A 14,333-nucleotide genomic window follows, 5' to 3' on the forward strand; every position below is an offset into this window, starting at 1 on the left:
CCTGGGCCAAACCATCTCTTCATTCCACCTTTCAGGGAGCCCACGCCCTGTGCTTAAACATATGCTTGTTGAACACCTAGCCTAAGGGGCTCCCCAGAAGTATAAGGCGAATGCCCCCCAGGAACTTAGCTCTAATAGACAAGGCACAGGCAGCATGTAAAACAGTCCATTTAAAGGACAAGGCAGAGAGGGACCCACAGTCTCAATCTGTAAGTGATGTACAATATCACTGGAAATAATAAAGATGGAGAAAACTGTACATAATAGAAACGTGTGGTTAGAAAAAACTTTGATTCGCCCCTGGGCATAGAGGTCGAGACCCCCGAAGAGCGTGAACTGCTGAGGAAGGTGTTTTTGTTAAGGGCAGAATGGGGCATGAGGTTTGGGATCAGAGATCACGGTTGGGAACCCCGGAGGTACAGCCTCCCCACAGGCTGTCGTGAGTGGTCCTTCTTCCCCCGAGCCCCGCAATACTGTCTTTCTAAAATGTTTCAGCGAGTTACCCCTAACTCCTCCCCGACAAGCCAGAGCGAGCTTACACTCCTGGCTTGCACAGAAAGGCACCACCTGTCCTCAGTGGTGCCACATCTCAGTCCATCCCTGATGTCAAAGACAGGTCACAATACCAATACAAGAAGTTACCTTATTCTCTGATTGTAAGGACTGCAGAAGTCCAGATAAGAAATGCTAACGTGACCATGGAGGGCTTCCAGGAGGCAGGGTGTGGGTGTGTGTGCTCTGTAGTACTTGTGAGAGGAATAAGAGTAACTGAATGAGGGGGCACCGCACAGACTGAAGACTCTGGGCTCCTTATGCACCTCTCTGCCACACACTTCCCCTTTCCAGAACTTATGTTCTGTGTAGGATGGAAGGACAACCTCCAGAAGTCAAGCAGTTGACTTCTCCTCAGCTGAGAATGGAGAAAAGTCAGCAGCGTTATGTCCCAGGGGGTAAGACGGATCTGAGCCTTAACTCTAAGACCAAGCCAGTAATAACATTGGCCTTGAACTTTAGCTTTGAATCTCTACCTTGACCAATTTCTATTCCAAACAGCACTGTAGCGCTGGCATTTCAGAATCTTAGACTTTGAAGAGACCCTGGAATCATCCCTACTCCATCCGTGACATGCCAGAGAGGCAACTCACACTAACACTTGCTCGAGATTTGCCTTCTAGCTCCAAGTTTCCTAGTTTCTTTTCTCTCCCACAGGGGATTCATGTATAAGTTCTCTCCTATCTAAGTGGGTGACAGCATGACATGCGCTTACGCCCTTCCCACCTCCAAAGCTGGGATGGTAGCTGTGGGCTCTTAATCGACAGATGTTAGGATTCAGCGCAGGTGAAGGCAGGCCCTGGACTGTAAGGAAGGAACTGGGCTGAGCCTTGCTTATCCCTTCCAAAATTTTAGGATGAATTTGAAACTCTGGATTGACCCTGGGAAACATGGCAACTTTCCCAGCTCGGCGTGTAGCCCATTTAAGTAAGCCATAGAGCCTGACAGCTTTTCTCGATTCTCTCGGGTACGTAAAGTCACAGGGTGAAAGCATATTTCACTTCACCTTGGTGCGTCCAGGTGGAGTAAGGAAGACAAAGCCCAGGTGTCAGTAATGTCTCTTACTCCGGCAAGAGCTGGAGGGATAGCACAGGAGAAGGACCACAGTCTGAAACATTAAAAACACTGGGGCTTGGGGTGGCCAGTTAGCTCAGTTGGTTAGAGCGTGGTGCTGGGAGCACCGAGGTTGCCGGTTCGATCCCCACATGGGCCACTGTGAGCTGTGCCCTCCTTAACAAAAAGAAAAAAGAAAAAAACCCCTGGGGCTTGTAAATGCACCTGTCCCTCTCCACCTGTAGAGCCTTTTGTGGTGGTGATGACAGGCTATGGGATGAGGTTCTGGAAGTGCTCTCTTAGGTTACCTCTGTTTCTACCCCAAGACCACTAAAACCTGGGGCTAATACTGCTGGGGACGGTGGGTAGATGCTAGCATGATGACAGAAGCTAAAAAAGACAGAAGTTTGTATCAGAGAGAAGTATGAAGAACTTCATATATAAAGCACCCAATTTACACCAAGTCTCCAGGCTGGATGAGGAAAAAGTACTTCCATTCAATCTTAAACAGGGCTCTCAGGAGCAACAGTGGGACCCAGATGACAAATAGGATGGAACCAGCCTCTGCGCCTTCACCGTGTATTTTCAAATGGGCAGGAGCAGTCTGACTTTCTCTATGCAGGGCCCAGGAGTGATTGTTGGGACTATGGTTTCTGTTGAAGGCTCTGTATCTGGCATCTAGAGCTTATCAACCCTCCAATGGTCCTTTTTTGGGGGGGTAGGTGACTATGAGCACTGAGCAAGGGGAGAGGGGAAAATAGAATAAAAGCAAGAGGCTTATTTAGTTTAAAGCAGGTTAAAAGAGATATTGGTTAACATGCCCTTGGTCATGGAATACAGGAATGCCTTTTTTCTCCTGGTCATTGAAGCCCACCCTTAAATAAAGGCCTCAAGAAGTTTCCAGATGCTGGTCCTGCTCGTATTGGCTAGACTTCTGGATAGAATGGCCCACTATACCAGTCTGTATTTGGTTCCCACTGAGCCACCTAGGCCATAACCTAGGCCTCAGCTTGGCCCACTGCTACCATGAAGGGGGGTCTCAAGGACCCTAACTCTTAACGTTGTATAAAACTGCACTGGTCAGAAAGGGGGGCCACGTTCAGACAGGCTCAACAATTCCTTATGTATTTTTCAAAGTGATTTTGTTGCATGTTTCATTTTCTGCTATACATGGCAATAAATAGTTGTTGCTTTGGTCAGTACAAAAAGTCTGTGAGGGAGGAAAGATAGATGTTATCCAAATGGACAATCGGTACAGAGAACTATCTTGTGCTGAGCCCCCCCCGACAACAGAGACTGAAAAACTCAGGTCTTTTGATTGACAATCCAAAACCTATACCATATTGCCACCTTTCAAGTTGTCACTTAAATACATTAAGTACCAAGAGTCAATGTTCAGGAGTCCTACAATAAACCTGCATGCCATTGCTTTCTAAAAGAGAATGTAAAAGGTCCCAGGAACTCATATATAGGAAGCTATTTATTTCCTACAGAAAACACCAAAAAAAAAAAAAAAAAAGAAAGAAAGAAAGAAAGAAAGAAAAAAGAAAACAAAAAGGAAAGAAAAAACAAACAAAAGCTGGTCTTCCCCCAAAAGGCAGGCAGTTATGAAAAAGGTAGGACATCTAGTTGCTGGAGTGGAAACAGTAACATTCAGTTAACAATGGAATATTTAAAAAAAATAGTTTTCTTTTCAAGTTGTAACCTGTGGTAAAACATAGAAAAATGTACTAAACAAGCTTGGTATAAAACAGAGTAAAATTTCAAATAAGCCCAGGGAGAAAGCACAATGCTGAAAAGGATGGGGTACAAGGGAAGAGGAGAAAAGATTTCATACAAAACTACCTATTACAATACAGAAAAAAGTATAAAACGTTCCTATTCTGGAACTTAAGTACAAAAATGACACTGGCATTGGATCATTTTCACTATCTAGCCTGAGGAACGCTCAGAGGGTGGGGGAGATGCTAGAAAGAACAAAACAAATAGCAGTTTTTTTAATCTCAAGTTGATCAGTCCAAATTCTACCCATTTTCCAGTTGAAAATCTCTCCTCCCTCTGTAACCTCTACCCCTAAGCCAAAGTTCATCCAGGCCTCAAAACATTCTGTTAGAAAGTCCTCAAACACCCTACATATAGGGGCTGGGATTTGTGAGTGCTGGAGCTAAATTTAGAAAATGGAAATAAATCTACAGGCTAAAATGGTGAACATATTCAGCCTTTAAAAAATGCATATCCTTGTGAAATACATATATATATATATATATATATATACACACACACACGTGTATATATATATACGTGTGTATATATATATATATACACACACACATATATGTATATATATATATTTTTTTTTTATTTTTTTTTTTAATTCTCTGTGGTTAGAAACATTTAAAATAACTAGCCACAGACCAAACTAGACTCGCATTCATCCAATGCTGGAATTTTATGCTAAAGACTGAGGTCCTTCTTCTTGGTCAGAAGTAGGCGGCAGTAAAAGTGGTGCCTTGTTGCTCCACTAAACCACTCCCTGGGTGGGTCTTCCCCATATCATGAGTTGTGAGTACATGCAAACCCCTGCTTTTCCGGAAAGAACTGCCTGAGACTTTGGGGTCCACCCAGGGCTCATGTGTTGTGCCTCAGGATGGGAGGAAGCTAGATGATAGAACAGCCTGTATAGAAGCAGACGGATTTCACAAAGGGGCGTATAAATAGGAACAGTCCTGGAGGGACTTATGTATGTGCCCCAAAGCCCAGTTGAGTCACTTTCCTGATGACACATCTTGAAAATCATGTGTGCATGTGTATGTGCGTGTATATGCTGGTGGTTTTTATCCCTACCTTTTCAACCATGCCCTTTCCTACCTCTTAGTAAGGCCTAACAACAAGAGTTTAAATGAAACCAAGAGTCTTTCCAAGCTTCTCTCAGCCCCCTAATTAGGGACTGAGTGAGGCTGGAGCCCTTTGAAAACAAGACAGCAGAACTGAAGAAGTGAAAAGCAGTCTCTCTCTTCAGCTTAGGGATGTCCCTCACCCCTTTCACAGCACCAAAGTTTCTTTGCAAAAATAGTATCTGAGATACAAAAGGAAAGGCAGATGTGCTTGTGAATGCATCTCGCCAGGGTCTGGTCCAGGATCAAGGGCTTCGTAAGAACAGAGGGCTGGGAGCAGCTGTTTCCAAGGTCGCTGGCTGCAGACAACAAAGAGCTGGTCCCCCACAACGTCAACGTCCGCTGAGACAGGCTTCACAAGAGCTTTCGGTGGAGAATCTCCCAGACCATCCGCTTACGGAAGTACGGCATGTGTTGCTGTAGGGACACAGAGACATCTTAATTTTCATTTCTTATCCACACCCAATACTCCTTTCCCCATACTCCTTTCCTCCTTCAACTAAAATAATCTCTGTTGCAGTTCTGGCCTTTCAAATTGCTCATTCTTGATTACAAGTGATTTTTTTTCTTTCCATTGCTTTTTTCTATTGCTATTTTCCACTGTTGTAGCCTTAGATGTTTTATTGGGTATTGCCAAGTGTCCCCAGGGGATACCCAAATGTCTCCAAAAATTCTGAGAATGAAGTCTATCAAATCTTCTACATTGAAATCTTGGGAGGGTGTGAGACCTGAGGCCTGAAAATCCAAAAGTCACTTTTTAGGTAAAGAGTTATGGGAACTTCAAGAGTGTTTCATTCAAGGGCTATGGTGGAAAACTCCGGTAAAGCCATTAATTCAAACAGAAGAGTTAAGTGGAGGACACAGAATAAACCATAACCTCTGGTCTCAATCCATTTGGGTCTCTGAAGGACCACATGGAGAGAAACAACCAATCACAAACTGAGAGAAGCCTGAGCAGCTGCCATCAACTGAGGGGCGGGGGAGGAGGGCAGCATAACACAATACACTAGGAGATGTAGGGCTGGCATGTTCCAAAACCTGACTGCTAACCAAATAAAGGGAAACTGATGAAAAGATGCTCTTGCCCCAGTTCTGTTTTTTATAGGATTTGAGGTAGGTGGGGAAATGGGCAGTGAAGAAGGCTCTGCTATTGACCAGGATTCTTTGACTTCAATATGTAATATGTGGGTGGCTTATTATTATCTTACTTTTTCTTGTGACGCAGCACAGGCAGTAACCACCAGTGTTATACGCTATAGGGTGAAGAAGAGCCCTCTAAGCAGAGCAAGTGGAGAGAAAAACACCTGTCAGGCAGCCTAGAGACAGGGTGGTCACAGAGCTCCCTCCTGAAGGTTCCACTCACCTGTGTGAAGTTGATCGGTCTGTCTTTGGTAATGCAGTCAGCATACTTGCACGCAAACATCCCACAATCACTTCCATTCATCTGCTGTGGAATTTCCTAAAAGACCAAAGACGACAAAAAGGTGATACCTTTCCAAGATTCCTTCCTTCTTATTAGGTTATAAATAAGAACCAAAAGATACAAATGTTACAGAAGAGGTGACCCTTGTTCCCCACTCAGAACAACACAGGCACAGAGAAAAAAATATACAGCATCTTAGTGGGGCCTGTGTACTTCATATCAATCACATAGGAAACTATCTTAGACTTCCGTGACACCTAAGGATATAAAAACCTCCCACAAGAGCCAAACAATCAGCAAACATGTCCCACAGGAGTGAAAAGCTTGGCAAAATAGCTGGGCATCTAGGAAACCTAGTTCTACATAAGAAACACACCACCAATTTTCCCCCAAATAGCTTGCTCTATCTTCCCCAAGGAACCAAACAACCAAGTCAAAGCCAGGCTAGACACTAAGACAGGAAGGTCCCTGGGAATTAAGCAGGAGAATCCTTTCCTCCCAAATACCGTACTGTTGGGTTTTCTATCTCATCAAGATAAAATGTACCTGGCTTTTCTTGCTGAAGAGCTGCCAGCCATTGGTGTCAAACTCTTTCCTTTTCTTGTCAATGCTTTCTTGCTTTAAGTATTGCCTAAAAGTATTGGGAGAGAATGAGATGAGCTGGGGGGCACACTGACGACAGCTGCCACCCAAAGAATGGGGCTGACAACCCTCAAGAAGAGTTTTCATATGCACTTCTGAGGAAAACAGTATATAATGCTGGGCCGGGGATCTTTGGACTGCTAAGCGTCCTTCGCAACTTGCCCAATTCATGCCCCACTGTCAGCCCAAGAGAAATACGGCCTCTGCCTCTGACGTCCAGGTCTCTTCTACCTACTGTTGTTACTCCTGAGGAAGGAGTTTTGATTCTTTTCCTTCGTTTGTATGATCCTTTAGAACTCAATCTAATGGAAGAAAAATGTTTCTCTAGCAATATCAAAGTATTTGTTTACCATTTTTAGTCTTGAGTGTCCTGTGCAACAATTCAATCCAAATCAGTAATTTGTTGAATGCATACCTCATACATAGCACTCTTAAGTGCAAACTGCTCACCATTCTGGAACCTCCCTCCTCCTGCCCACCAGGGTGGTACAGTGAGGAATAAGCATTTTGGAAAGAGAAACAGAGGCGGTATAAAAAGATCTGCATTCTGGTTCCCAGCTGAGCCACTAACTAGCAGGACCTGGGCAAATCAAAGGCACTCTGTGGGTGTTGGGATCTTCATCTGAGAAACTAGGAGGTTGGACTAGATGATGTCTACGTAGTTTCTATATCTATACGTATATATCCACTCCACATTTTAGTGCACTAGGATAGTAATTGTCCCCATTAGGGCATATATTTGGTATTATTATATTACCATTACACTTTACTTACTTAGATGTGAAATAGTCATTCTTACTTAATATGGTGATTTCCTTTATTAATCACGCCACTGAAGTTATAAGAGAACTGAGGGCAACAGCTAGAAGATACAACATATATCTGACACCAAACTCTTCTGTCTTCAACTCCCTACTTACAAGAGGATCCTGCAGGCTTCGTTGTTTATCCCACCCATAGAGTCATAATAGGTAATATTCTTCTTTCTAAAGTCCACAACCTGGGAATAAAAATAAAAAAAAATCTGTGTGTTTGTAAAGTGAAGAAGATTGGTTTCTTAGCTTTTCCCTTCCCTGGAACTTAGAACCTTTGTCAGATTTCCAGTGAGATCATGACAAGTTGATTGGTATTTTGCATCAAACCACGTTTAATCTGCAGGGGACAGGAGAACAGCAGGATTATTTATGTAGAACTATGGTGGGGACTGATCAACTGGTGGCCCCATTAATTGCCCCAAAACCTTTTGCTGTACTCAGGTTCCCCACCTACAGTGTGGGCAGCAGTGAAGACACAACATGCTCTTCAGAGAACGTAAAATGACTAAGATCATTTCCACACAGTTTCAGAAAGATGGTAACAGATTCTGGGTTTTGTTTTTATACCTGGAGAATTCCTTTTTGGCGTTGTTTTTCAAATGTAATTCAAAACAGACTGTGAAATAACTTTTACATTTTTGTTAATATATTAAGCTAACATATCCATGTTCTCAGAGTCATAAAAATATTAAATTACCAATTACACAAGGCAAGTCATGATTAAGCAGAAAATAGTCGTCACAGAATCTGAGTTGGCAGTATCATTAAGAAGTCACTTTTTCTTCCCATGCCTTGCCTCGAGGCGGCTTAGAGTTATGTCTTATAACTCCTTTTTAAATGTTTCCAGAAAAGGAAATTCCACAGCTTTCTTCAAAGTCTAAGTATCTCCCACTCTTGACAGGAAATTCATTGATCTCTCCAATTTTTAGCCAACTAAATACTGCTCTTCTCTCAATCATCCAGTGAAGATATAGAACTAATTACTATTCTCTGTGTATTCTAAAATTATAGATGTATTTTAAAGTTTATCAAAAACAAAAGGGTACTCACAGCAAGACACCAGTGCACTCCCAGGTGAATGGGCACCAAAAGAATGTCAACAGAAAATACATCCACTTTCTTTGTCCAACGTTTCACTGCCTGATAACCAGCCGTTTTTAACTTAGTGAAAAAAAAGGTATTAAATGCATGTACACTTGGCAATCCCTTCTCTTTACTTCGCTCCATCAGCATATTCATGTAAAAATTGATGATCTGTGGGAAGAAATTATATATATTAAAATACTCAGGCTTTTCAAAATAGTTGTTACACGAAGGAAAGCAGTGGCTGTATTATAGAGCGTAAGTATTGTTTCCTAATCAATTCAATTAAGACTCTAACACCCAACAGCCTCATGTCCCTATATCAAATTCTGCCTAGAAGGGAGAAGGGTTGAGGTGGTTATAAACAATGGAAAAAGAAAAAGCTGAGATATACATACAATGGGGATGGATATACATATGGGCAGAAGCCGGACAGAAGACTGAGAATTAGGTCAAAAGACTGCAGGATGAGGTGGAAGGGGGGCTACAGAAGGTGAGACTGAGACAAGAAGGAAGGAAGGAGTACAGCAGCTTAATAAGGCACATTAGTAGTGCCTTATTACTAATAAGTAGTAATAGGTTCCTATTACTATTCACTATTCACTATTAGTGAATAGTGAACCTATTGGGACTGTGTGAACAATTTAAATAAATCCTGAGCTCAGAGTCTAGTATTAACAAGGCTAAGACCAAGAGTTCAATGCTTATATGTGGGTCACCAGGTTTTACACAAAGATAGAAAACTTGGCTCCATGGCCAAAGACAGCTTTTTCAGCCTAATAAGCCACCTCGCAGAGGCAAACTGTTTTGGACTCAAGCAGACCTGAGTGACAGGATAAACCATCAATTGCACTGGGGGAAAAAAACCTCTAAACTGATAGCAACTCAGCAATGTCACCTTTCATAGAGGCAGACATGCATACAGTATAAAATACCTATATTACATGAGACTTAAAGGAAAGTCACAAACACGAAGAGTGACGTTCTTCCCAGAATCTGTATGGTTAGCTTTCTCTTTTTTGTTGATTCCATTTATGCCTTCAATATCAAGTATGAGTGAAAGAAATTAAAATGCTTGATATAGGAAATGTGTGATTCTTTCTGTTAATGAAACAATGTGTTCTCTAATACTGACTATGTCATCTAGGTTCCTTTAGGTCCAGGACTCCTCGGTATTAAAGCTTGAAAGTGACTGGGCCGGAAGTTCCTGCATACTTACTTTATGTGGTCAGATGAGGCCAGGCCAGTGTCTGTCAACTGCAAGGAATGAATGGGCTAACTGATCCATGGCTTGGAAATATGACTAAGAAAACAGGCACATTTTTTTCAGAATGCTTTTTGGGGAATGGGAAAATGCCCCCGTCCTTTGACAAATATTTACACACGAGGATGCCAGAGCAATGAGCTACTGCCCAACAGTAGGCAACTACATACCAGGCAGGCAGCAGGGACCACTGCCAGGAACACACCGGAGCATGGTCTAGACTAGAGAAAGGGCCTATAGATGAGGATGCCGAGGCAGTTGCAGGGAAACCACACTCGCCGTGAGGCAGAGCTCCAAGGGGGGCAGGGGAAAGCTGGGATTGAAGACAGACACTGTTCTGCCTGCATCTCTGAAGCCTGAGCAAAGGCCCAGCAGGCCCAGAGGATTCGGGTTGTGGCTAATTCTCTGCCTAGTGTGATGCCCAATACATAATTACAGCTCAGCTGTTTTAAACAATGATAATGAATCAAGACACAATTAGGATTATAGATTTCTCCACCTAGGTTTCCAATCTAACTGCCCCCAAGGATAATGGTGCTAAAGATGCTTCTAGGTATGAAACAGGCAGGAACACAGGAGGGTCTGCCCAGCAAGCACAGATTTCTAGGCCATAAACTACATTCTCTAGTGAGAGAAAGTCAGTAAGAAGGGACAGATTCCTCTGGTATTCTACCCATCCCACAATACTGGCCATATTATGAGGCTAAACCCTTTAATCCATGGGGTGAAGTGAACAGGCAGATGACCAGCCAGTCACTGTAACCCAACCTTCCATGACAGACAAGTTATGTAACAGGCAATAAGGACTCAAGGGAGAGGTGGAAGGAATCAGGCAGAGATACGGACAGCCGAGTACATGAAAGCCATGGAGACAGTTCTCCTCCAGGTGCCCATAAAGGTAATTATGACCTTTGGGATAATATCCTGAAGTAAAACAGAATGACATAAATGCATGTCATGCTACACATGACTATCCTATTTTTTTCATGGAGAAAAAATTCTAGAAACCAATGAAGTTTAGCTGGACTTACACAGCCTGGGTTATTTGGTTTTTTATTTTTATTTATTTTGAGAGACTGGACTATAAAGCTAAAGACCGACCCAGCTGACCAGAACAGAAACCTAGCGATCAGGATACCACAGTTTCCTTTGAGAATCCCTCTTCCATTGCTTTTTAGCTCTGCCTCCAACCAAAATGCCTCCACTGAAAGGAAAATGGCCTCCTCCAAAGTCAGCTCATTAATTAGCTCTAAGGAGTAATCTGGGTTCTTTTTCATTTCCCCTATATCCCAGTAGGAGGGAGCTTGGTGACCTCAATGTTCCCTCCCATTAGCTGAGCATGTGTAATCTGACATCTGAGGCAGAATTTTGATCCAAGTTTCTCTCCTCAGCTTTTCAGCTATTACTCTGTCCAAATGAGGAAAAGTGCCATAGTTTAGCCAAAACACAATCATACCAAAAATACAAGCTAGGAGATAGAGAACAAAAAGAATTCTACATGTCATCTCACAGAGGGCTAAAGATGAAGGAAAAAGAAATGAGAGAAGGGATCACAGCACTTAAGATGAAAGAGAAGCAGTGATGGTCAGAGCATTTGCTTGTATTTTGTGCAGACAAGGGTCCCTTCCCTCCCATGGCGAGAGCCTTTCTGCCCACAAGACTCCCTTAGCCCCCAAAGATCTTGAACTCCCTTTGAAACGGGGCTAAAAGTAGTAAATCAGCCCTGGGCCTACTGTCAGTGTTGCCAATATATCAGCATCTGAGGACGACTGCCAGCGTTGGTCCACTTGTCCCTCTTTGGGGCTCACACAGCCTGTTTGCTCGCTGCAGCTCCTGGTGCCTACGGAGCTGCCCTTCCTGCCGCCTTCACAGCCTTGGCCATGAGCGCCTGCTTGTCTATGCAGTCCTGTCCGGGGGTGGGACGCTTGTTTATAGTGTCTTGTTCCTTTGTGATTTTATTTGAAGAGCTGCCAGGCTGAAGCTGAAAAAAAGCTCCTCTTTAAAAGAAAAGCCTACAATGTTTTCAAACTGAGGACTCAATCCTTTTCCTGTATGTTACCACAATGACAGAAATGACCACTGCTATTTGTATCTTCCTTCTTGCCCAGTACACCAGCCAAACTATGGTTTTCTCATGCATTTAGAAGTAAAACATTTTACTAACAGTAAAATCTTGACTTTTAACTCTTCTCAATTTTACACTCTGAACCCTTCTAACACGCTTAGAAAATAAACGTTCTAAAAGTCCTGGGCATGACAGTGCTCCTGAGTAGAGACCACGGCAACTTTTAGGTGGGGCAGGGGGGTAAAGGGGTGCTGTTTTTTCCCCTATTTTACCTCTAGATTTTCACCCTGATCTTCCCACTCTGATTTTTTAAATTCAATATGACGTGTCAACCACAAAGCCCAAAAGACTAACCAAGCAGCAGCACTTGAATATCATGAGTCAAAGTTATTCACTCCTAAGATTTAGCCTAATTATATTATAAAATCCAAGAAGGCAGACTTCAGGTAAGCTCTGTGTATTGTACTCCTCACTATAAACATGTACCCAGGATTTTTCTCGCATGCAAATTCAAGCAACAAATTATTAAAATTACTGCTAAAGCTTTAGAGAACGATAGGCAGGCAACACCTATTTTTAGGGAGTCATGACAACTATAATAACTATTCTCCCTGTGACCCCCTGGTTAATCAAAAGGGCTAGTTTTACTATGAAACACTTTAAAGAGGTAAACTACAATGATGTGAAATCTACCCAAAGAGTCATGTTAGAAATGCTACAACTTCCATTCTGATCATTCTATTCCATATGCAAGAGCGCACAGTATATGGTAGACCTATCACATTCCCTTAACTAATTTATCTCATTTTGCCTAGTTATTTCCCTTAAGCAATCAGTTTTTATTCCCTAAGGAAAATCTATTGCCTGTGCTAGGTTTGTCTAGTTGGACTTAATGTTTTGTAAGCTGTTTCCTCTCTTTACTAAGTATCACTTAAACTTAACTGCTCCTTGGAAACAATTAGAAAGCTATAACCACTACCAAGTCCCTATTTTCATCAAACATTTGTGTTCTGAAAGTCAGAATGCTAGGCAAAGATTTATGTGCTCTGATTCCAGATCCTGATTCTGCAATAAAAATCAGGTGACCTTGGTTTATATCCCTTGTAAAATCTTACTTCTCCTCTATCAAGTTAGAATTCTTTCCCTATACACAAGTCTACTGTAATGCTGAATAGCTAAGACATCTCTTTCCTTTCAGAGAGGAGACTTACAAAATAGGCAATTAGTCTGCTTGGCTAGCTGTCATTAGTATAGTCACAGTCATTAGTATAGTATAGATTCTACCTGAATTTCTACTGCACTCCCTCATTCCCCATATTTGCTATGAGTCTTTTCCACAGGGCCTTTCCTCAGTGAGTACAGTTAGAAATACAGTATTCCATCAGTCCAATACATTTGCACTTTGGAAACAACTGGCAATAATTAACATGGGTTTGCAAAACAGAACCAGAAAAGAAGACATGTCTGCTTGCTATTTTTCCAATCCATCCATGTAAATTACTAGTAAAGAATGATAGGGTGCTGGAGGGAAAATAAAGCGACGAGAAATGCCATATCATTGTTTCTTCACACGGAATAGGGCATATATGTTGTGTAGAGGACAAAGTGTCTCCCGCCCACTAACATTTAGGTACATGGCATCCATCTACCTATTCTAGTCTTCTATATCCTTAATCGTTTTTCTGTCTACTTATTCTATTGATTATTGAGAGAGAGGTATTGAACTCTCCAACAGTAATTAGACATTTGTCTCTCTCTCTCCTTTCAATTCTATCAGTTTTTGCTTCATGTATTTTGAAGTTCTGTTATCAGATGGTTACATATCTAGGTTAAGTCCTGTTGATGAACTCACCTCTTTATCATTATGAAATGTCACTGGAAATCTACTTGGTGTGATATTAATATAGTTACTTCCTCTTTCATTTGATTAGTGTTTGCATCGTTCTTTTCCATCCTTTTACTTTTAACTTATCTGTGTCTTCACACTTAAAATGGATTTCTTGTAGACAATTTTTTTTTTACCTAATCCGACAATCTCTGACTTTTAATTGGATGTTTAGCCAATACTGTCCAATATGGTAGCCACTAGCCAAATGTAACTATTGAGCATTTGTAATACGACTAATCCAAATTGTGCTGTTAAGTGTAAATGTGCTTACTGTAAGTGTAAAATGCATACCACATTTTAAACAGGTAAAATATCTCATTAATAATATTTTAATATTTATTACATGACAAAATGACATATTTTGGATATATTGGGTTAAATAAAATATATTATTAAAATTAATTTTACCTGTTTCTTTTTACTTTTTGTAATGTGGCTACTAGAAAATTTCAAATTACATAGATGGCTCACGTTATATTTCTATTGGATATGCTGGGTTAGATCATTTACATTTAATGTGATTATTGATATGGCTGAGTTTAAATCTGCCATGACGCTTTTTTTTCCCTATTTGTCTCATCTGTTCTTTGTAGTTTTTCTTCTTTTCCTGCCTTCCTTTGGATTTTTTAATTCCATTTTATCTTCATTATTGGT

The 14,333-nt window shown here is 41.6% G+C and overlaps 1 protein-coding gene across 4 annotated transcripts in view; it reads right to left on the reverse strand.

Moving 5' to 3' along the window:
• Window positions 1-3,977: 3,977 nt before the first annotated feature.
• SENP1 (SUMO specific peptidase 1) overlaps window positions 3,978-14,333 on the reverse strand; it is a gene marked incomplete at its 5' end in the record, with an annotated part of 47,439 nt that continues 37,083 nt past the window's right edge. For all 4 annotated transcript variants that reach the window (XM_081060346.1, XM_081060347.1, XM_081060348.1 and 1 more), the window contains 5 exons: window positions 3,978-4,916; window positions 5,863-5,958; window positions 6,469-6,553; window positions 7,485-7,564; window positions 8,430-8,633. In XM_081060346.1, the coding sequence (XP_080916472.1) occupies window positions 4,854-4,916; window positions 5,863-5,958; window positions 6,469-6,553; window positions 7,485-7,564; window positions 8,430-8,633 (528 nt within the window). In that variant the 3' untranslated portion in view covers window positions 3,978-4,853. The remainder of the gene's footprint in view (window positions 4,917-5,862; window positions 5,959-6,468; window positions 6,554-7,484; window positions 7,565-8,429; window positions 8,634-14,333) is intronic.

Source organism: Rhinolophus hipposideros, assembly GCF_964194185.1.
Source record: "Rhinolophus hipposideros genome assembly, chromosome: 9".
Lineage (NCBI taxonomy): Eukaryota > Metazoa > Chordata > Mammalia > Chiroptera > Rhinolophidae > Rhinolophus > Rhinolophus hipposideros.